The sequence below is a fragment of the Mesitornis unicolor genome, unplaced genomic scaffold (assembly GCF_000695765.1).
Source record: "Mesitornis unicolor isolate BGI_N332 unplaced genomic scaffold, ASM69576v1 scaffold1347, whole genome shotgun sequence".
In the NCBI taxonomy this organism is placed as follows: Eukaryota; Metazoa; Chordata; class Aves; order Mesitornithiformes; family Mesitornithidae; genus Mesitornis; species Mesitornis unicolor.
Genome location: NW_010198189.1, coordinates 37,082 through 61,549, shown reverse-complemented (window position 1 = coordinate 61,549; position 24,468 = coordinate 37,082). Strand labels below are relative to the sequence as shown.

General features: G+C 36.1%; 1 protein-coding gene across 1 annotated transcript in view; it reads left to right on the top strand.

The window, feature by feature from the left end:
• The window catches only part of NRCAM (neuronal cell adhesion molecule), a gene marked incomplete at its 5' end in the record, with an annotated part of 63,183 nt that extends 40,958 nt beyond the window's left edge, over positions 1-22,225 (top strand). The window contains 6 exons of the mRNA XM_010189054.1: positions 2,566-2,691; positions 3,822-3,974; positions 8,276-8,407; positions 11,502-11,580; positions 21,127-21,138; positions 21,701-22,225. Coding sequence (XP_010187356.1) covers positions 2,566-2,691; positions 3,822-3,974; positions 8,276-8,407; positions 11,502-11,580; positions 21,127-21,138; positions 21,701-21,938 — 740 coding nt within the window. The remainder of the gene's footprint in view (positions 1-2,565; positions 2,692-3,821; positions 3,975-8,275; positions 8,408-11,501; positions 11,581-21,126; positions 21,139-21,700) is intronic.
• Positions 22,226-24,468: the final 2,243 nt, after the last annotated feature.

Sequence of the window (24,468 nt, the reverse complement as noted above, 5' to 3'; positions counted from 1 at the left end):
AGCTGTCTGTCATCTGGGGTATTTCATACAAGATGAGACAGTTTCCTTCATCCCCATGTGCTCAGGCATGAAGAGGGAGCTGCTAGGTGTAATTCTGTGGCATCTGTTGGCAAGAGTTTGAAACAGATTATTGCTAATAGTTGCTTCTGTCTTTAACACTGGTGACAAATATCAGTCATACAGTTGTGCAGCTAATTGGACATCTTTCATGAAAGAGCAAAAGCCAGGAAAATATGGATTTGAGAAAATGCAATTTAATGATACAAAACAAAGTCATATTTAGAATACAAACCAGTTATTTTCTTGGCACAGAACAAATGCTTCGATGCCGATTGTAACTAACACCTGTTCCTTTGTGCAAGTGAGGAAGGAAGTTTATGTATCCTGTCTACCATCTCAGACTCTGCACTTTTCTAAATTTAGAGCCTGCTATTCTTTCCTCTTGCTACCTTCAAGTGGCACAGAGAAGCAGAATCTAATCCCCTTGCATTACCATAGTGTATATGGTTACATGCCAGATTTCCCATAGATGGCTCTGGCTCTGGTATTTCTTAGGGGTTTTGTTGTTCAATTAGTAACCTAGATTACTTTTTTTTTAAAGTCCAGTACTTTCTATTTGATTTTGTTCAGGTCATTTTAGCCAAGAAATAAATATATTCTTTATTTTTTAGATAACGTATTCCTTATTACTTTTGATTGGTTAAAGAAAAGGTATATAGAATATATACATGCACAACTTGCCTACAAAGACATCAAATGTGGAAGTAATTAGTTTAATACAGATGGAGGAGTTGAATGAATACTACTAGAATAAAGGAAAAAAGTATACAAGTAAGAGGATAAAAAGTCTGATATTGTGGAAATTTGTAATGAGACTACGTCTTGAGGAGAACTGATGGAATTTGCATAATTTAAGTATTTTTTTAAAAGACTCAGAAACTATGGTCTTCAAGGCATGGTACTCATGTTATTTAGTCTGTTAGGGTCTTGTATACAGAATTATTTATTTTACAATGTGAAAGTAAGCCATTTTCTCTTTGAATCTAATTTGGAACTTCTTCCAGTCAGCCATATGGACAAAGACATCCTGCTGTTTTGAGGGGAAGATAACTTAATTACATATATAAAATCTGTGCAGCACCTCTTGCGTTGAGAACATGCTTTTGCCCATTTTATTATCCTGGTGTAAGTGAAGCCATCGAAATTCTGCCATTGTCTTTACTGAGCATAGGTGTTTACCTCTGATGTTTTGTGGTCCTTTGGGAAGTATTTTTGATGTTGTTTCCAACAGAAAAGATATTTTTAGTAAGATAGAAATGTTAGTGGCAAACCGAGTGAGGCATTTTCACTGAAAACTAATTTTATGCCTTTTAGGAGCATTCCTTATTTATCTACACTATTACACTATTTTACAACTATTAAAATCTGTTTTTCATTAATATGAGGCAATCAAAAATACTGAAATACATGTCCACTTGTAACAAGTGTAATTGGAGGACAAATGATTAAGCTATGGGTGAAGAAGTGGCTAATTACAGGATGCTGAAGAGAGAAGCGCTTATTTTCATAGATGTAGGCGCTGTGCATATCTGTGAAAAGTACTGTTGTCTAACAAGAATGTCAGCAGTAAGACTCAGTACCTTAAAATGAACAGCTTCTTGCATTCCCGTGATTTGTGTCCTTCACAACAGAGTATTTTGATATTGGCTTTCCAATATCTGACATCTAATGTTCCAATGTCTAAAGGTGCTGTAAATCCATAATGTTAATGGAGCTGACGTTCTGTGAAAGTAAAGGTGTCGGTACACACATACTTCAGTTTGTCTTCAAATACATGTGTATCACTTAGCTGTTTCATATTTTATCAAGTAAAATTAATTGAATCCTGCATGAACTTTGTGTGTGCATGTGTTATTCATTTAACAGGTAAGGTTTTACTGTATTATTTAAATGTTACTTTTTGATGCAAAGTGGTTTTACTCTTTATTTTTTTCTTTCCTACTATCTCTGATGGTGAAGGATATTCAGAAACCCTTTTTGCAACCTCCCCAGTCATGCACACTGTCCGTCCAACATTCTATAAGGGTATTGTCTTCCTTTTCTATCATTATCAATGCATTAGAGACAAAAACCTATAAGGGGTTGCAGTTGAGACATTTGCAGTCCATTCAGTGACACATGGCATAAAGCGAGGTGTGTACCACCTTCGTACCTCCCTTCTCTCCTACCATTTCCCATTACCCTGATGATGTTCTCACTTTCCAGCTGTCTGCATTTTAATCCCAGATTAAGAGAAATAATGTTTTGCAGAATTTTGGCAATTAGCATTTGGCAGTTTTTGTGATACAGGGCATGCTCAGTAGAGTACGTAGATTTTACTTTATGATTTCATGGTGTAGCAACTGCCTAGGATTCAGTTACCAAATGTGCTACTTTAGTCACAGATTTCCAGTAATGGAATGGCAAATGTACTGTATATTATCTAAATTAACAAAGTAACTTCTTCAAATATTTTTTTGAAGTCACAACTTCATATTCTGCTTTGTTTTTCTATTGTGTATTCAGTGCAACCACTTTATCCAAGGATCAGAAATGTTACAACAGCTGCCGCTGAGACCTATGCCAATATCAGTTGGGAGTATGAGGGACCAGATCATGCGAACTTTTATGTTGAATATGGTGTAGCAGGCAGTAAGAAGTCATTTCATTAAATTTTGCTAGAGTGTTCAGATCTCTTTTCAGATATTTTTGTAGTAAATATGGTCCTAAACTGACCCAGTGTTAATAGTGCTTAAATGTCTAGAAGAATTATTTTTTTATTTGATCAGGAAGATCAAATAACTTTCATTTTAATAAACATCAATGTGTAGCAGGTATTTGATGCTTAGATAGAATGTCAGCCTTTGTTCCTTTGTATTATTTTATAAATTCTTTTGAACATGAACTTCTAAAAATGTAGTTTGCATGAAGTTGTTTATCTTGCAGTGACTACAAGTGTAAAAATATGATTACAGAATCACAGAATTATTGAGGCTGGAAAAGATTTCTGAGATCATCAAGTCCAGCCTAAATTAAAATAGACTATAACAGTTTTCCTAAGTTATGCCAAATTCAGGAAAAAAATAGAAAAGGCTAATCAAAACAGTATTATTTGTTAAATTAAACCTCAAAGTAAATTATCAATCAATTTATGTACTTCTGTTGGCATAAAACCAGGTGTTAATCTTTGATAATACCAGTAATAATTAGAACACAATTAGCTAATAATACCAAGATACTTCTACTCAAATAGGCTATCCTTCTAAAGTTATGACTAAAGATGACCAATCTGAAAATTGGAATATAAATGTATTTTTTTGGCTGTTGGTCAGAGAAGCTGCTGAGACTGCACTAGAAAAAGGTGCAAGAGAATGATCAGGAAATATGATAGGTTCAAGTTTCAGAGTAGAACTTCTGAAATAAAGTAAACATTGACTAAAATTTCAGAAGTGTAATTTAATTAAATTATTATAATCTATTTTACTTTTATAATTGCAAGTTCAATACGCCTTTTAAAAAATAAATGAAAATAATATTTCTCTAGTACAATGGAACAAATGTTTAAAATAGTTTAATAATTCATGTACAATGTCTCCTTCAATATATTGCATGCAATATATTATTTGAAGTCATAATTTTATATGATTTTATTAATTTTTGAGAGAGTAGTTATTTTTAAGCTAATCCATATTTTAGTCAAGTAACTTTTGATAATGTTCTGTCTAGAAATTTTACATAGAAAATTAAAATTCCAATATGTTGTTTTCCTAAAATTTTTGTAGGCAAAGAAGATTGGAAAAAAGAAATTGTAAATGGTTCTCGAAGCTTCTTTGTGTTAAAGGGTTTAACACCAGGAACAGCATATAAAGTCCGGGTTGGTGCTGAGGGCCTGTCTGGTTTTAGGAGTTCAGAGGATGTGTTTGAGACAGGTCCAGGTGAGGCACACCGTACCAATTCTGTACCGTAGTCAGAGTTGTGGTAGACCAAGCGCTGACACATTGAACTGCTTCTAGCTGAGAGATGTTTTTGCTAGCATCCTTGCATGTACTTTTCTTTAGAGCAATGTTGAATTATTTTATAAACTCCTAAATAATGCCAGCATATTTATTATGTACATTATGAATGTTGTCATCCTTTCAATTCACTCTACTTGTCTGTTGTTTATATTAGGGGCAAGATAGTCACTGCTTACACTCCATCTGTGTGCTGCGCACTGAAGATGACCTATTGTGTTTATTTCTAATTAATATAATTAGATGGTGATATATAAATTACGTACTTTTATAGTGCCAAGTATATATTTTTACAGCTAACAATCTGTATATGATCAGTTTTAATACAAAAATCTGAGCTAAAATGTTTGCATAATTTGAAGTGCACATGCTACAGGATGTCTCATGAAATCTATGGCAGTGTTAAGAGATTGTTATTTGTAAATGTTTCTTTTCCATTCATATACCGGTTTTATATAGATTTTGATGTCACAACTATATCCTATGAATCAGTGAGGCTGTTTAAGTTCCTTATGTACATATTTCAGTCATATTTCTTCATAAGTTAGTAATGCTTGTCCATTTAACTCTGAGAAAGGGCTCTATTGAAAGTTTTTTGATGTTATGCAGAACATGTCATTGCCATCACAGCACGTTCTTGGTCAGCTGTTATTATTTGTTGTGTATTTGCTAGCCACTTCTGCTCATTCCAAGCATTTTGGTCAGTGCACAGTTATTTAGCAATGCCCTCACCAACTCCAGAATGTTATGATTTAAGAAAGTAGTTTAAATATGAAAAAACTCTTGAAAATTATGTCATAATTATCAGACAACACAGTAAATAATTAATATGCCGGTTTGAAAGTGAGCACTTTCTAAAATCATAATTTTTTGCTTTGTCTTGTTCCGTTTCTGTTCACAGTTTATCATATTGCAGGAAAGCTTTGAAAACACTGTGCTGAATAACAGTGCCAAGCAAATATGTATGGGCTAAACACAGAGGTTATTTATGCCAAAGACAGCTAGTGGTATAAAAGAAAATATATAAAAATTTATACAAACATCCAAAGCCTAAAGCAGCAGTACAGCAAGGATCAGGACTATAGTATAGTTCAAAACAAGCTGAGTGAAAGCTTTCCCAAAAGCATCTTTTGCACAAACACTGCTGAGCCAAGTAGAGAGTCCTGTGTATACCCATGAATGAACGAGTCGCCTTGGCTCATATCCTTGAGTTGTTAAGGAGAAAGAGAATTTAAAGACACTCTTTTCTGCTTCTTGGTCATGGAAAGGTTCAGTATCCAATGTTAAATTATATACATAGCATATTTCTTACAGAAGAATGTTGTGTCACACTCTCTTCAGCCTAGATCAAAGTTTTTAAACACTGCAGAAAATCCAGTGGACAAAGAGGAAAAGATTGAAATATGGAATATGCCCTTAATTATGATTGAAACTGCAGTATTTGGTATATGAAGCTTTTGCCACATTTTTTTATTTGACAAGCATTCTTACAGAGCATCTTCATAGTGTGTGCATTTATCTTTTGGAGGATACCAGTACAGTGTATGGCACTGACTCCTGCATTGGTAGTGTGCAGATGCAAACTGCGTTTCGCAAATGCCTTTCTGCCTGAAGCAGATAATTTGTTTAGTGTAAGCAGGAAAAGTTGTGCCTTTTTTAAAGTTACACTGAGATCTAGAAACTCCTTCCTACTGGATATGCAATAAGTTAAAGAATACAGGAAGCTACATCAGCAAGTTTTCATCTTTGCTCTTTCCCATCTATCTTGCATACTTTTATGCATGAGTTGTTTTGCTTGATGCTATTTCTTACTACATTTGAATGTTAAATGTGCTTTTGCATTTTGTCACAGTATGTATTATACAACCTTTAATGCCTTACTATGAATGCATATGTGCAAAGCTCAAAATAATTTTAACCTTAATGTGAAAAAAAATCTTTTATTTGATGTATAATTCACAAGAAGGTTGCCTTTATGATTTTGTCTTTTAAGACTGCCACTTATATATATTTATATTTATATATTTACATATGATATACAAAGTATAAATACATATTTATATAAGCTATCTATTTATACAACATGTAGACATTTTTACGCAGAAAAAATATTGCGCATATAAGAAAGAGTCAGTTTCTAAAACATCAGAAAGCATGTTCTTAAAGGCTGGAAAATCTCCTAATTGTACCACGGTAACCAGGCACATTAATTCATTGATCTATTTAAATGAAAATTAAGTCATAACTTTGCCCAGTAAGACCAAAACCAGGCAGCCACATAAAGAGTTAATTTTAGCCTAGTATTTCTGCAGTGCAATACACATTGGTCTGCTGTATGGAATGAAGGGAAAATACTGTCTCCAGACATCAGAGATACTTTGAGTTTTTATATGGTCCATGGAAAACCTTCAGGAATTTGGGACCATTGAGAGCAGATGTTTCCAAGCTAGCTGTTTCAGTCTCTGTCTTAGCTAATAAATAACATTGAGAGGTGGTCTGTAGTTGAATATTGTTACATTTTAGTGTTAGCATGCTTGCCAGCCCAGTGCTGTCTCTTGTCAGCTACCTGTTTGCCAGGCAAGGCTCAGGTATTGTTCAGGGACAGCACCAGCACAAGACCATTCCCAGTTGTTTTGTAAGGAGAAGAGTTTATGCTGTATCAGCTGGAATCAGGGCTAGAAAACAGTCAGTGCTCCATTGAAAACAGGGTCTCTCTGATGTGTTTTTACAAGCCGTCCCTTAAAAGCATATGTTCTCTAGGGAGAGGTGGAATTCTTTATGGGACTCTGGAACTTTCAAGTTTCTGTGTGTAAAGTTATATGCATTGTGTCCTCCACTTAGTGAAGCAAGTCTACAGACCTTACCTAGCAGCTATGGGTAAAGCATACTGTGCCATGCGAGCTGATGTACTCACAGCATCCAAACAAAGACACTGACTAAAGGTCTCAAATATAATCTGGTCTTAGTGCAAGTCTCTACTAAGCTGAGATCTGAAGTACTATTGATCTGCTCTAAAATTCTAGGTAATGTACTGGCTGTGGATAATATGACACCTTATCTCATGAAGCCAGAACAAACAACAAATGCTGAACAAAAATGCCAGATGTGTTTTGCATAGGAAGTGTTATGCATGTCACTTTCCTTACTCTTGTAGGAAGGCAATCTTTGTCTTTATTTCCCAAATAGAGAGAGATGTCTATTGGGAAACTCTTCATAGAGTTTCAGACTCTTGGCTTTTGGGGCTGGAGGAGAAGATGAAGACTGAACAAGATAGGTTTGGGTGGATGGCCATCTTCCTCCACTTCATGTCAATTTCTGTCTGTAGCATGCATCCCTAACTCCTCTCACCCTTCCCACTTTCTCCCAGCAGCAAACCCTAAGGCCCATAGCCTGTAGTGTGTGACCAAACAGGAGAGTAGAAAGTAAGTTTCACCAGGAAAATCCTCCGAATGTGTTGGAGACCAGTAGGAGGGATCCAGTTCCCAGACTGCATAGATAATTCCCGTGCTTATTAGTGACTCTAGTGTGTCCTGTGCAATTTGCTTATCATTTACATTTTCTTCCAGCTAGAGTCAGCATTTGGAGAGAAATGGTGCCATTGAAAGGCTTCCTGATTGCATCATGTTAAGTCCTCTCTAATGCTAAATCATGGCAATTGTGATAAATTGTAGGATTAGGTACAGGTTTGAGGAAAGGAAGAAAACATGATGCTTAATAAGGCTTTAAAGGATGCTTCATTGTTGATTTTTAGTTGAAATTGAATGTTAGGATCTTGAATGACCCATCTCTTTCTTCAGACTGATGGGGGTGCATTAGCTAATGAGTATTGGTTTTTTATTCATTTTGAGAGTGCAGTCAATGTGTTTGTGTGAATTATAATTTACAATTTCATTTCAGTAGTTTAATTAATCTAAAATGGTTGAGAATAGTTTTGAGGTTTGTGGAAAGCGATGTAGTACGTGCACAGGTTTTGCAAAGCAGTTGCTAAGCTTAACTGTTGGCAGAATGCTTATCTACTCAAAAGTAAGTTCTATGCACATGTACTTGGAAACTTTTTAAATCATAAAAATATTCACAAAATACAGTGTCACTGGGTTTTTTAATACTAATTTTCACAGTTAATGTTATTGGTTAATTAATGACCAATGTGTACTGGCTATTATTTGTTTGAAATAGCATTTAAATGCAGCAAAACATCTCATATTCCTTCTTTTATTCTCTAGCAATGGCAAGTCGGCAGGTAGACATCGCTACTCAAGGATGGTTCATTGGTCTTATGTGTGCTGTTGCTCTTCTGATCTTGATTTTACTGATTGTTTGCTTCATAAGGAGGAACAAAGGTGGCAAATATCCAGGTATGACATATAACAATGAAAGTAGAAATTATCTACTGGTAATCCATTAAGACAGACCTCAGGTTCACTGGAGAAATTACATTTGCTGCTGGTTTACATCTACTTTGTGTATATGTTAAATCAGTCTTACTGTTTGGTAGGCTTGTCAGCAGCAGTCTGCCAATTGCTAGAAAACCTCAATCCATTTAAGCATAAGAAAAATATCTCCTTCATTCCTGGAGGGTCATATTACTACTTTACCTCTCTAGGGAGGTTTGAGCTTTGTTTGAGATACTTGGTCCTTCCCCTTTGCTTTCTGAAGTCTAATGCAAATGAGTTTAACCCATTAAAATTAGTTGAGTTAGAATTTAATTGGTCAGAAAGAGTGGAAGCATGCACCAGATCATAGCTGCCTTGTTACTGGGAATGCATTTCATAGGACAAATTCCTTCATACATTATTTTGTTTCAGATACGTTACTCAGAATCTGTGTCATCTTCTGCCTCTGCATCTTTGCAGTCAAATTTGAAGTTACTATCCTTCAGCTAGGCTGTTTTTTTCTTCTAAGTTTTGGCATTTTTTTAATTTTAGACCTGGGAATGGCCAAGTATATTTTGTAATTTGTGATTAAAATTGGACTTCTACAACGTACATCTTCTGTCAAAACTACGATTTCCTGGGTGTACATCTTATAAAAGGCATATATGTGTTTATGTATGTATGTATAGAATCATGGAATGGTTTGGATTGGAAGGGACCTTAAAGAGAATCTAGTCCAACCCCCTTGCCATGAGCAAGGACACTGCATTTGTGTGTGTCATATATATCTCTCCCCAGTCTTGTGTTTATGGTGTAGATCCATAGACCAAAGCTTTCTTGAGAAGGATAGTGACAACCAGTTTGCATAGAATAGTATTACTACCTGATAGAGCAACCGTGAATGGATATGAGTGGATATGAATGGACTTCAGCTGGGCTTCAAAGGATATTTTGACTTTTTATTCCATCACCTATCTATGGTAGAAAGTACAATTGCTAAATTTCAAGTAAAATCTTGATTTCAGGAAGTCAACTCAAACTTCTTGAAGTTTGTATTACTAATTTGACGTGAAAAAGATGGCTGAAAAAGTACAAAAAAATTCCATACTCTGTTTTAATTTCTTCTTGTTTGGACCAGTGCACTTCTGAAACCTAGTGTCAGTGAACTCTTTTAAACTTTTCCTTTTCATGGGCAAAACTTCTCTAGTTAAACTTACCATAGCAGTTTATTTTTATGAGAAGATAAAATCACCTTATTAAGTACAAGAATCCTACTCCGCTCTATCTAAGGGTTTAATTGATTTATGGAGAGAGCATAGATCTATATTGACAGCAGAAGTTAAGTAAGAAAAGGTTCTGACCCAACTGTCTATGCCCATGGAGAAAAGACAGATGCTTAAGTAACACAGTGTTATATACAAGCTGAAGACATAATCTTAGGTTTTTTCCTAATATTTGGATTTTTTAAAGAGAAAATGAAATTACAGAGGATATAGGAAAAGTGACTCTTAGTGGAGAGAACCGAAGGAAAAAAAGGAAAATTAGGACGATGAAACAAGTAAAGTGATCGAAGTGAAAGACCAGGGAGGACTTGGAGTAAGCCACCCTCTAGAAGAGGGTGAAACAGTTCAAGTAAAAGCATTGTAGGCAGTTGGATGCTAAGGTTGTCATCCCTGTGTGGAGGTCCCTGCTATGCCCTTCTTTTCTCTGCTTCTGCAGAATTACTAGAGGTAAGGTATTAATTATTTTATGCACACATACGTATGCCTGTACATACACATGTATAAAGGTAGACCTTGACTGTATATAAGATTTCCAGATTCAGTATGTACTCCTGCTTACAGCAGTGACTCTAGAGCTAATTGTATTTCTTCTGTCATTGCAAATGTGCTGTTCCACAGATAGTAACAAATGCAAAGCACAAGGTTATTAACTCTTTTTTGTCTTAATTTTAGCATGTCATCTTGAGATTGCCAGTAGTTTGAAAAACGTAATAAATTATTTCAGTATGAAATTATAGCAGTCAGATGTATTTCAAGGTGTTATGCGTTATTGTAATTATAGATTTAGAAAATACTGTCAGGAATGATTCGTATAATCTTAAATATCAGCATGTAAACTAATGATGTACCAATTCAGAGTAAAAGATAAGAGATTATGTGTTGGATTATATAACTGTATCTGCTAAACAAGGGAAAGATTTGAGTAGTAGCCAGAAAAATGGAAAAGACGAAGGGAAGAACCATAAACATAATTCTAGGAATCAGTATATTATTTTACAATCTTAACTTACAAGGATGTATGTCTTCTATAAACATCTGTCTTCTCAGGTGCTAGCAGGTTTCTGTGTCAAAAGGACACAGTGCTACACGATTCTTTTATAGGGACAAGTTGCATGTGTGGTTTTATTCCCACCAGTGCATGATGACTAAACCTATAACAAGGATGTGCAAGAGATACAATTGTGTTAAATTTAGGTTCCACTGTAGGTGGTTTTGCTTTGGTTTTGATCATGTTATAGAAAAAAAAAATAAACAGAGGCTCCACCTATTTTTTCCAATATGAATAATTATTAAATACTGTTTAAAATTCCCTGGAGACTTAGTGCACGAAATGAAAGCAGAAAATGTACAAACTGACAGTGAACACAAGTAAATCTGATTCCGTTTTATAAAACAATGTGAGAGGAATATCAAGATGAAATGCAGAGCATGGATAAGTAAAACTAAATTATTCCAATTTCAATAAACAATAGGTCTATTAGTAACATAAAGAAAGTATTCTAGTAGGATTTTTAACAAAACTTTGCCTCTAGTGCTAGAAGAGAAAGGAAGAAAAATTTTACTAATGCAGAATGACAGACAGTATTTTGTACGTGAATGAAAATATAATTCTGTAACTAATTAATAGTTCTTTCCCTTCAAAAGAAAAAACATACGAGCCTAAGGCCCCAGTTCAAAAAACGAGTTTTAGTCAAAACATGTTCCTGACAAATGCGATCAGTTTGAGAAATTAAGGTCTTAAGGTTTCTCATCTTGCAGTTTAATGATAAAAATTACTATTTCAAATATCTTAGTGAAGGAAAAGGAGGATGCACATGCTGATCCAGAAATACAACCTATGAAAGAAGATGATGGAACATTTGGTGAATACAGGTGAGCAGCCGATGTGATTTGTCATGTTCACTGTTCTGTCACATATGTACTGTATATCATATCACACTTATTAATTCAAAACTAACTTTTTTCCCATGTTGACAAAGATTCTATATCCAGCATTGTATAGACCTATAGATAGCATTTCAACCACACCATTAGGAAAAAAATTAAACATTCAAGCTTAGAATAAGCTATTCACTAATGCAAGGTAAAATCCAGATTCAGAGACGATTTTCTCAAAGTGAGGAATCTTTATTTCCAAACCCAGATAGTTAAAATACCAGATACAGTGTCCTTTCAGTTAGGGCACATTTAGCGTTACAGGTTTTGAAAATACATTTCTAGCTGAAGCCTGGTAAAGACAATCTTGTGTACATTGACCGGAAAAACATGTTTAAAATGGCTGCCAGTACTAACCCCTAATCCAGTAACAAGGAAGTGATGTTACTCACAGAGGTGAAGGAATGTCCTACAAGAAAAAACAAATCTCCTTTTCATGTATTTCAGTTCAAGATATATAGCAAGCAGCTTCAAAGCATGCAATGCAGCTCTTATTCCTGACTCTTCCTTTATTGTAAATGTAGACTAGCTGAATGTCCTGGCATCACAAAAAGCATGCCTTGGCAAGTCTGTGCATATAACAATTATTAATATAGGTTATTAAATAAGCACCTTTTTATTTGTTGTTTGATTAATAAGGGAAATAATGTTATTTTCTAAATATGTCAATACTGTTATATTTTACATGGGTGCTATAATAGATTTTACAGTGAATTCCTGTGTCAAAAGAATTGTAAAAGCCCTTTATTATTTCAGAGATGTGACATTTATAAATGTACATAGGAAAATACTTTTTTTTCAAGAAGTATCTATTCTGTTGCCATAGCTTCTTCATATCAGGGCAATGTACAACTTGATCTGACTGGAATAGATTACAGTTCTGAATGCCAAAGAGCAATTTCTGCTTATTCTTCCTTGATTTAAAAAAAAAAAAAAAAAGGTGATGCTCTTAGGTTAATTAGCTCAGAATAGTATTTTATTACAGCATTAAGTGCATATGGCTTAATTAAATTCAACAGATAAAAAGAGAATTGTGAAGCAATGTTTGGAAGGAGATGTAAATAAGTACCATATAAGCTTTCCTATGCAGTCCAGTTTACATTCTCCTTTACTGCTCCTCTGTTTTTTGATACTTGGAACTTTCAGCAGCAGAAACTGACCTTCATACAGAATTGTACAAATGATGTGACCTCCATACATGTTTTCTCAGGCCTAGAATAAGACAATTCAAGTCTGCTTTCATGTGTGACCTGAAGCAAAATTTAAATTTATATCTCCATGTTAAAGCAGCTTGAGTTAATCTATAGAATCATCTAGTGCTTTATTAAATTAGTTTATAATGCATTTATGCACCTCATGTCTGATGAATATGGACAGATGCATGCCACGCTTTCATATTTACTCACATGAAAGAGCTCATCATATTTACCATGGAAAAACTCCTTTTTAAAATGTATGTCTGTGTAATTAGTCTATATTGGGCTTTCCTCTTTCTTCCTTAGAGACAGGGCAGCAGCAGCAACCAGTCAGATTACAGAAGATATCTTGGCAACCTCTCTGCAGCCCAGCATCACTGCAGTCACTCAGTTCCCAGTTTGTCTGCCTCACATGGCACTGGTCATGATGCAGTGCTTCTTTGAGGAAAAAGGGTATAGGGTTTCCCTTGAAAAAAACTAATAATTTTTGAAAGATCTAGGAATTCGAGTATTTTGAACTTTTTTCATCACTTCAGGTCCATGTCTGCTTGGACAGGAAAGAAACTGGACAAGGAAAAGAAAAGAAAAGGTAGCTGTGCCAATTCTCCTGAAGCAGACCCTGTCTTTACCAAAGCAAAGTCTGTGAGATCTGACAGATCCAGCTTCTTCAGAAGGTCAGGGGATCAATACTCCAGCGCCAGATCAGAGACCTCCTACACCAGGAGGAAGGCTAGGCAGTCTTCAGAGCTTGCCAGGGTTAGTTCTGTCTCTACTTCCCTCTGCCGAGAGGAAAAGAGGTCAGACGAATGGAAGTACAGGCATGGCTCTAGACATCATGCTTCTGAGGATCAGATAATGGGGTCGGAGGAGGGCTCAGATTCTCAGGTAGGACAGCCATCCCCTTTCCAGCAACCCCTCAGCTGCAACTCAATTCATGATTCACTGGCAAGGCAGCGTCCTTCACTCCAGCACTGGTTCAGCCAGACCCCAGACTACAGCTCAGATTCAGAAGATACTCAGAGTTCCTACCACAGGAAGGTAAGACCTTCTTCTACTACTCACTTCTCTGCATCTGAAAATAATTCATTAATGAAATCTGTAATTTTGCCTGAGCTAGCTACTGTCTTAAAGGATGCTTTGACAGCAGCCCGACAAAGTATAACTTCTGTGGCACAGGCTAGGTCTCATTCAGTAAGGCATCCCAGGGTACCAATTACAGAAGTTCCAGTGGTTCCTCTAGAAGCAACTGGGAGCAGTTCCCAAACATTTGAGTCTGACCGTATGGACAGTTTAAAGGATCAAACTGCTCCTGGGAAGGAGAAATCTGAAGTTGACAAAGCCTTGGAGGTTGAGTCATCCCCTGAAGATGGGGAGGTGTCCACTGAATCCCCTACAGAAGACCAGGAAGGACCAGTTCCTCTACGTGCATTTGACATGGAGAATCAGAATTATCTGTTCAAGCACATAAAGAGAGTGTTAATGCTAAAATCTTCCAAATCTGAATGTGCTTCAGAAGAACTGTGTATCACCTCTGAAGAAGGCAAGGCAGATAATGCACTTCCTATCCATTCAGCAGTGGAAGATCTGGTATGTAGGATTTGGGGTAATCCTGAGGCAAAGCATGAAGCCCCGGCTTTCCTATGTAAGCTCTATCCTCTTCCAGTGGATAAAGCTGCTTTGTGGGGGACCTTGCCTCAGGTAGACAGGGCATTGGTTACTGGTGATGCTGTACTATCAGTGCCTGGTAACATGGATGCTCTCCCTAAAGATCCTACTGATAGAAAGGTTGAGGAAGCAATTAAAAGATCTTTCAAGCTGGTTGCAGCCCAGCTTGGAGTATCTATCTACTGCACTTATGCTGCTAGAGCATTACTAATATGGTTGGAGGAAGAACGAGCCAGATTCAAAAAGAAATGGGTCCCATCTGGAGCCATGCAGAGGAAACACAGGCTATGTAAAATTGCAGCTAATTTTATCCATGATGCAGCTGACGATTCTCTGAGACTCACCGTTAAAAACATGGCATGCCTCACTGTAGCCTGGAGAGCTATATGGCTACGTCCTTGGACCTCATCACTAGATCTAAAATGTAAACTGCTGTCTTTACCATACACAGGCGGCAAGCTCTTTGGTGAGCCCTTGGTCCAGATCATGAAGGATTTCTCAGAACCGAAACACTCCTTGCGTCAGCTGAAAAAGAAGAGCTCTCTCAGAAGCTCTTCATTTTCTTATCCTCACAATTGTCTGAGCTCTTTTCGTTCTCCTCCAAAGTTTAAAGGAGGAAAGGGAAAGTATAAGGTCTCACAATCATTTCATGCCAAGTACGAAAGAACATCTCACTTTCAGAGAGACACCAGACCATCAAGAGGAACTTTCTAGGAACACAGGCAGGCTTTCTCCTTTCTCAGGAGCTGGGAAGAGTGAAAGACTGGAAAATTTATACTGAATGGACTTCGGTATTTCTGGACAAGCCCAATGCTTAGAAAATTAGTTGTTTCTAAATAAGATTTAAATTATTAAATTAATCATAATGAATAATTCAGATCTTCTAGAGAAGTCATAGCTTTCAATTTTAGGGGAGTTTCTTGTCACATTCAATTTCTAGGCTTCCCAGTGTTCTTGGGATGGCTTGGACTTGTTTGAAGTTTCACACTTTTCAACTTCATCTAAGAGCATACTTTCTGCAGAACCTGCCAATGCCGGATTTTCCTGCTGTATTGATCTAACAAAGGAAGTAAGGCTTTAGGAAACACAGGCATTTCAGGAACTACAGAATGACCAGGTACACTGTGGTCCAGTGACTGGAGACATACCTGCACCTACCTTTTCATAATCAGGGAAAACAGTGCCCCTGTAGCAAAATGATTGCACTACAATCCCAGTCGTTTCCTGAGTTGCATTACAATCCCAGTCGTTTCCTGAGTTGTGGAAGTCTTCAAGGTAGTAAATTGTGGACAGGTGATGCTTACACCAAGAAACTGCAAGAAATACAAGAAGTACAACAAATACATGTTTATTTATACTAAAGACTATCTTGAGCTCCTGTTCAGGTCAGTGCGGTTGTGTAAATCAGCTTAAATTTCCATCCTGGGCTCTTAATTTGATGAGACCTGTGGATTCATTAGTAGATAGGGACTGCAAGCGTGCATTTGTTAACTTCACAGGAAGTTAGAAAGTCTGGTGTCTCACTGCAGTCCACAAAATGGTCTAGGAAGATCAAATGGGACAAGGCAACTACAGTAGCAGGACTGCTTGTGTGATTATGCTGGAATTTTGCACGTCTTGTTGAATTCTTGTTGAATTATTTTGCCTCTTTCTTCAACATTTTGACAAACTGTTTTTCCTAGAAATACTTGGATATGTTATAAGACACTTTCTGGAAATGGTTGGTAGAGAGTTCTGAAATTGCTAGATAATATATCGTTCTTCTTCTGTATTGTTCAGGGTTGATTAACAATGAGGATTTAGCTTGTAACTACAGTAGGGTATTTTTGTCTTGCAGTTTTTCAAGTTTTATTGCAGCTTAGGTGTGTTTCTGGGGGCCCTAGCAACAATTTGTGCCTCAGCACCGTAATTCTAAGCTTGTTAGTGGACTGCCTGGAGAATTCTTGTCTCTGAATAGAGACAAGTCCGATTGGATTTGGCTCTGGTCTTACCATGTCCTCATTTATGCACACAAGCTTTCTTTGTTGGTTCTTATTTTAATTCTTGAACATCTGTGTCACTACTTTTTAAATCACTGCTTTGATTTTTCTTTGTGTACTTTTCCACCAGAAATAGCAAAGGTGGAAAGTTTGATTTAATTTCTCTCAAGCACATTTTTCTTTATAATTTTCACAAGGAGTGAGTCAAGTTCTTTGACTAATAACTCTTTTTCCTACCCATTGCCATTCATTTAAAGCCAGACGTTAATCTTCCAGTTTTTCCAGCTTCTGCTGGAATTGAAGGTTGACTATTACAGAGATGCTAAAGAAAAGCTACTCAGAAAGCTAATATAGATGTGCTTATGTCTTAGCTGGATTAGAAATAGTGAAATATTTTGAAGTCTGGATTGATACAGGTGCATAAGTGTATAGGGAAAGCATTTTTCATCTGCACAGTCCTATCAATTTAAGAGTGTGAGCAGAAACCTGTTGGGTGTTGGGGCAGAGATTCTCCTGGAGCATGCAGGGAAGCCATAGTGTAAGATACTTTTGTGGCTTTACAGGTCTGCTGACACTTAAACATTTCTGGGCTGTTGACCTGAGACCACAGAAAAAGGGAAAACTGCCAACAGTTTTCATCTTTTGCATCCTCTTTCTGCGTCCAGTAGCCCAGAATGCTTCACTGTTTTGTTTGTTTTCTGTTGCCTTTCATCTGACAGTTGTGTTCTAAGGAAAAGTAGTATATTGCTAACCATATATTGAGTCTTTTTGCATGTCCATGAATGTGGCAAAGTTTAGTGGGAACTAGTTGCCTGCTGGACTGCAGAGGCATCGTAAAACTGTCTTCCTCATTCTGACTGGTTGCTGCATGTACCCATATCTAAGGAAGAAAAACTGAAAAGCTGAAAGAAGAAAGGAGATTTCAAGGTACATTTTTCTTTCAATAACTGATGAGCTTGTGAAATGGGAGTACTATTTCTAAATAAAATAACTTTGTACTTTGCATTTACACATTTTTGTCACCTCTGTGCTTCTTATATCCTTTTATCATTAGCTGCAAGTTTGATATGCTTTCCATTAAACTAAGAAGAAAAAGAAATGTATTCATATATTAGCAATCATTCATGAAAAATGTTTAAATCATGCTTTTAGAGTATGCTTTAATATTAAATACTGTTCTTACTAAAAGGGCAAGAAATGTGTGTGGTACATACTTACCAAAATGACTGGTACATACCAGTCTTCACTGAGAAACTTTCATCCTTAAAAAGCTAGTAATCTATTTTTTTTAGCTACAAATAGTAAAAGTATCACTACACTTAACTTTCATGGCTGTCTGATCTAACTATAAATTTCATACCCATTCTCACCTCCTGTTTTGTTCCCTCCCTGTACATGCTGTCTCACTATTTATTGTATGCACTTCGTCACTTTTCAAAAACTTCTTCAGTTTTTCACTGTTATTTTAGTCAACCCAATTTTTTTATTTCATGACATTACACTAAGTAAGCATAAAAATCGGCAAGCAAAACCACAAACAAAAACTGAAAGAAATTATTATCTATCCTGGTTGCATTTTAGAATAGTTTTATGGACAACGGAAAGCAAGATTAGCAAATCTCAGTTACTGTATCAAAATTTATTGTTTTAACATGTTTTTGCAATATAGTATTAAATATTCTACAGCCTAAAGTGTTCTATAGCTCTTTGGGCATCCATATTCATAATGCAGTTCAGTGGCATTCGCAGTTTGCTTCTTGGCAGCAAACAGAAAATACATTCATTTCCCCAGAGCACCAGGGTCCCTTCTCTGTTTTGCACCCCCAGGATCACAAGAGTGCTGTCCAAAACATTGATGTCTTCACTTCTTTTTCTCTCTTCCTGCTTAGGTTTTTTTTTCTCTTTCTTCCTTGATTTCTTTCCCTTCCACCCAAAACACTGTATTCGTCTAATACAAGAGTCATAGTTCAGTTTGATAAAGAATAAAAGGTTTTATGGCATACGTTTCCTTTTCCTGAACAAGATGTGGAAAGCACCTTGGATAATCACAGAATCACAGAATGTTAGAAGTTGGAAGGGACCTTGAAAGATCATCCAGTCCAACCCCCCTGCCGGAGCAGGATCACCTAGACTAGGTCACACAGGAACATGTCCAGCCGGGTTTTGAGTGTCTCCAGAGAAGGAGACTCCACAACCTCTCTGGGCAGCCTGTTCCAGTGCTCTGTCACCCTTACAGTAAAAAAGTTTTTCCTCATGTTCAGATTGAACCTCCTATGTTCCAGCTTGCACCCATTGCCCCTTGTCCTGTCATTGACTGTCACTGAGAAGAGTCTGCCTCCTTCCTCATGACACTCATCCTTTACATATTTATAAACATTAATGAGGTCAAATAATTATTGAGGTCAGTAATCCCACTTGTTTTTCCACTGCCAGAGTCTTGGCAGAACCGGTTTCTGGTCTCCTCTAGTGCAAAAAGGGAGAGAATCCCCAGGTTCAGATTTTATTTTTACATCTGCTTTAACTGTGCTCTGACACCAGCGCCTGCCTCCATGCAGGTGCACTCCTAGGTAAATCTGCAGGTTTTTTAATTTGTTTTTAATTATACAGACAGTAGAATCTGCATCCTTACTAAAATACAGAAAAATCACACACATGATGCAGCCAGCTGTGGAAGTATTTCGTCATTGTTTGGCTTAAAGCCCTAAGAGCAACACAAACCAGAAGTTCTCGTACCCAGATTTATTTAAGTTATAAATGAAAATCGAACTTTATATTGGATTAGACACAAAAATTTGGATATTTTTAATACAGTGATGGTGTATTAATTATTTACTGAATTACAGTGAATTACAGTGGATAATGTCACACTTTAGGATATTTTCACGGTTTCTTGACCGGTTGGACTATGGTAAAATGCAATTTTAATTTATTTTCATTCCTGCATAGTATGGTATAAGCAATTATGGAGTTATTCACCTAAAAATACACAGCAAACCATACGCGTAATGTTCTTTACGAAATGGTGCTACCCAGAAAGCATTAACTGCTGCAGGTCACTCTTTGGGAGTAGAACCAGTTACTATTTCAAAGTGAGGGCCTGGTCACCATTTGGCTTGAATAGCCTGTTCTAATGACACTGATGCCCTCTCATGAGGACAGTGGAGAAACTACATTGTGTGTGATTTTTAAATACTCAGTTCTTCAACCTTTTAAATATAGTGTCCTTCCAAAATGAACTTTACTCTGTAAAGTCTTTGTAATCTGCTTGTGATTGCAGTGTTATAAACATTTGCACTTTGCTGCTGGATGCTTGACATTTTGAAGTAGCATTATTTCAGATGTTACTAGCCTATACATTTGCAGTATCAGTGGGCCCAGAAGATCTGTAATACGATATCTGTCCTCATGCCATGTACACAGCAATAACTAAAAACAAAGTCAAGACAGTCAAGTTTAGAGTTTTTGCCTTTGTGTATTTTAAACGTATGTTTTTACATGTTAGTAAGATAGATATTCCTACTACTTCTTTCCTGTGTATGCAGAGAAGAATAAAATCTTTGGTATGCTTCTCATGTAAGTATATGCATATTAGAGGCATACTTCTTTTAGAATGTCATAACTTGGAGTCTTCCAAAGCCAAAAAAGGTGGTGAGATGAGGAGAAGCAGCTTGATCGAAAATCAGTGTAATAATTTTCAAGCAATAGTGAAATGTTTCTCAACAGGGCATTTGTTAGCTAGCAATATAATGTGTGACCTTGTAGATAATATTGATATAGATACACATATGGTTACTCTGGTTGTTCAAAGATATTCATTAGGAAAAAAAATATAATTATTTGAAGAACGAAGATACTTGTTTTCAGGAATTAGTTAAAATAATTGGCTGAATATGTATTCAGCCTAATATTATGGATATTGTAAATACATTTTTGTTTCCTTGATATTTTATACATGTTTCTTTATATTTTCCATAAGCTGGGAGCCTTTAAATAAAAAAAAATAAAATAAATTTTTTTAAAAAATCACTCTTTTGTACCCTATATGCAAATAAAGTCACATGTTCTGTTTAAGACAAAGTAAATAATTGCACCCAAAAGTACAGCTGGCAATAGTGGATTTAAATTGAAAATGCTTTGGAGCTGCTGCTGAAATCTTCATCTTGAAACTGAAGTGCAGTGTAAAGGATTCTGAAAAGAGCCCAACTACATCTATTTCATGAAATACAAGCTTGCCACAGTTGCACATTTCTTTGGGGATGCTGATGGTGCTGCAGTTTTTGCACTGGCAAGAGAAAGACCATGCTCCTTTGCTACTGGGGTCCCTCCTCCTTGCCTTTTTTTCCTTTCCTTTTTCTGTTGTCCTCCAAATCACCATCATCATCGTCTGAACTTGTCAACAGTTACGGATTGGGATAAGGAGGTTGATCTGATAAGTAATGGGAAAAGCTAAGCATGCTCTTAACTGGTCAACTCAAGTAACTGTAAGCTAAATTGTTGCTTTACCTGTATACAGTAAATGTTTTAGCAATTTTAAGAGCAACTTATTATTATAAAATACTGATCACTATCAGGATATGGACTTTGCTTTTCTTCTTAGGCTATTTTCATTTGTTTCTTCTGCACCCTTTTAATGGAATATGTAGGTCTCTTGAAAGGTAAGGTTGAAAATTGCAAGTCTGGCCTGCATTATGTAACAAATTATTTGAAATGCAGCACTTTTATTTTCTTTATACTAGTAAAGAAAATCAATATATTTCATTTAACCAAATTCATTCTTCATTCATGTCCAAGGAGTCAAAGAAATTAAGAAGTTTAACAGACTAACTTCACAGCGCATCATAAGCTTTTTACTTTGGAGAACAAATAAATGATTTTTTTTACAACCCACATTTTAATGCTTGCAGTTGCATCTAAATTGCTTCCAAGCCAAGGGCAAAAGTCTTTTCACTGAAAAGTCATGCACGATGGAAAAAGAAAAAAAAAAGAGAAACCACAACCCCCCCTCCCTCCACTGAAGACATTCTCTGTTTAAACCATTCCTACACCATGTATTCATGTCAACTGCATCATATTGATCCGTCTCTACAATGTGATGTGGGTTTACTAAAGGATTATAGGGCTGCACACATGCTTTTTATAAACTCTGCATGCATGGCTGCTTTTGCCATAATATGTAATATGTCAGTTAACTCCTTTTGTTTGTTTGTTTGTCTCCAGTGATGCAGAGGACCATAAACCTCTAAAAAAAGGAAGCCGGACACCTTCAGACCGAACTGTGAAAAAAGAAGACAGTGATGATAGTTTAGTTGACTATGGAGAAGGTGTAAATGGTCAGTTCAATGAGGATGGCTCCTTTATTGGACAATATAGTGGTAAAAAAGAGAAAGAACCCGCAGAAGGAAACGAAAGCTCTGAGGCTCCTTCTCCTGTAAATGCCATGAATTCATTTGTGTAACCACAGAACTCGATCCCCTTGTGTCTTCAGTTTGTTTAAAGCACTTGTACATCCTCCTCCTCATACTATGAACATGCAGGCAGCGGAGCTCCTCGTCACGAGATGTTTATGCTATGAGAATATGCAGGTCAATACAACTCTGCAGCGTAATGACACACTAAGTGGTATGTTAGTATGAATCAAAAGATGAAATTCCAATTTTGTTCAAAATGTGGGTATTTTTACTTTTTTTAAAAGGAACTGACACAAACAATAACATCAACTTATAATTTTGTTTACTGTTGAAAATACAGGATAATGCATGGAGAAAAAATGCTACACAATTCACAGATAATCTCGTGTACACTATAAAAACATGGTTTGACAATTTGTTATGCAGTCCTCAGCCGAATCCCTGGGTATGAATTCTGTTTTCATTGTCAGAGTGTTATAGTAGTATTATATAGAACTTCAATGTCTTTGTGGACATTGTTGTGAAATTGGTGACTTAATGTCTAGCTATCATATGTCTTTTTGCAAGACAGTTAGGAACAGTATGTACAGTATATAATTGCTAAATGATTTAAGTATGACACTTGCATTTGCTGATGCTTAATGAGACCCTATTATCTGCTCTTTGCTCCTATTACTTTATAGCCTTTTTAATCTATCAAGTATTACAGCAGTACAGTGTTCTATTTTTACATCAAAAGACATTGGATTGATTTTAGGGCATAAAAGATACGCATTGCAATGCATTTTGGAATTTGTACAGTCAGTAAAAGAAAAACTTTAAAATGAGAGAAGATATTCCAGAAAACACAGGGCAAAATACATTCAGTGCCTTTATACAATATGCATTCCATGATGCGCTGTACTACTAAATCAGTTGGTGCAGTAAACTGTGATTAGCTGACTACTATCATTGCCAAATAATGTAGAATTGTGAAGAAAAAAAAGTGTTATGAAACTGTTGTGCTAAAAATGGAAGGTTTTAAATATTTTAAATTACACAAAGAAAAGTATGATTATTTTTTTTCCCCTTTTAAAAATAAAATAAATGCTTTCTGGACCGTTACAGCACAACATGTTTTCATGGCCTTAGAAGATAAAAACAAACAAAACACAACTAGAATTAAATTATTTACTAACACAGCAAGGTATAAGCTCTTGTGAAATAAATTGTTCAAAAACCAAACCAGCCGACTACACCAGCAAGAGTGCATTTCCCTCTGTGTCCCGGCCTGATCGGTGTGGCAGCTTTGTAATTATCTACACCCTGAAGCAGTGTGGGGGTTACCGCTCGAGACCACAGAATTCAATCGGACAAGTGCTAATATGGTTTAGTGGTAAAGGGTTACCATTATCGATTACAAAATTATTTTCTCACATACTATATCAATCAAATGTTTACCTCCAAATATAAATTTTTATAACAACCTATGGTTGAAGGAATGCTCAGTTTCATTTGCCAATAAATTGGTTTTTCATAACTTGCATCAAGTTTAATTTTAAGTAAGCTTTTTATATGTAGATATTTTGTTGAATTTGTAAATACACTTAAAGCGTAGACGCTATATGCTTCTAGGTGTTACGGACAAATAAAACAAGAAAGCTTATGTTGTACTGTGTAAGAAGTACTGTAGCCAATGGTGTGCATGGTATTTTAAGGCATCTACTTAAATATCTTTCTTTTTTTCTTTTTTTTTTTTTGCTGTGAAAACGAAATAGTGAACTGTTCTGCTTATTTACTGCAGATTCCTAATTGAACCATTCAGAGCTTTTGCCAGTGCATTACGTTAGACCATAGTATACCTCGCAGCTTTTATGTGTATACCGTAGGGAAAGCACAACTGAAGTGATCACAAATGTAAGGTAGCTGTAATCAGCTTCTTTTGCACCTTTGAGCTTTCCATTGATCAGTTTTCCTAATGGGAACCGAAATAAGAAATGAGTTCTACAAACATTGATTACAAAGCACAAATAAAACATTTCTTAGTAAGATTTGCCAATGGTTTTGGTAAAAGAGAACTATAATTTTACTCTTATTTAATTGTAGATGCTGAATTATCTGTGCATGTGGGGGTAAACATACAGGCTCACTTCTGTAATAGTGCAACAGATTTTGTATTAAAAATAAATGTGGTTTTAAAATTTCACTGTTTGTTCTGTTTACACTAGCAGTAAAAATTGCATCTGATTCACCATGTAATTGAGAATTCAAAGTGGAAAAAACCACGAAACAACTCTGGCAGGTGTTGTTCCCATGATGTTACAGGACTTTATGTACTGCAACCAAATTGTTTACGGAAAGTTTGATATCTTTACATGGTACCATTTGAACAAATGTGAATTTGTCTGACCATTTCTCATTGAAATGTTCCAGTATGTACATTTTACTTCCATGGATGCTTTATTTAGTCATATTTCTGCAAGGAAAGAAACCTGAAACAGTCATGTTCCATACCTGCAAAAGTGAATAAGAGAAAATAAGAATGTTTATTCAAAACTAAGAGCCCTCAGATAGGATCCCAAATCAGGATTTTGTGTC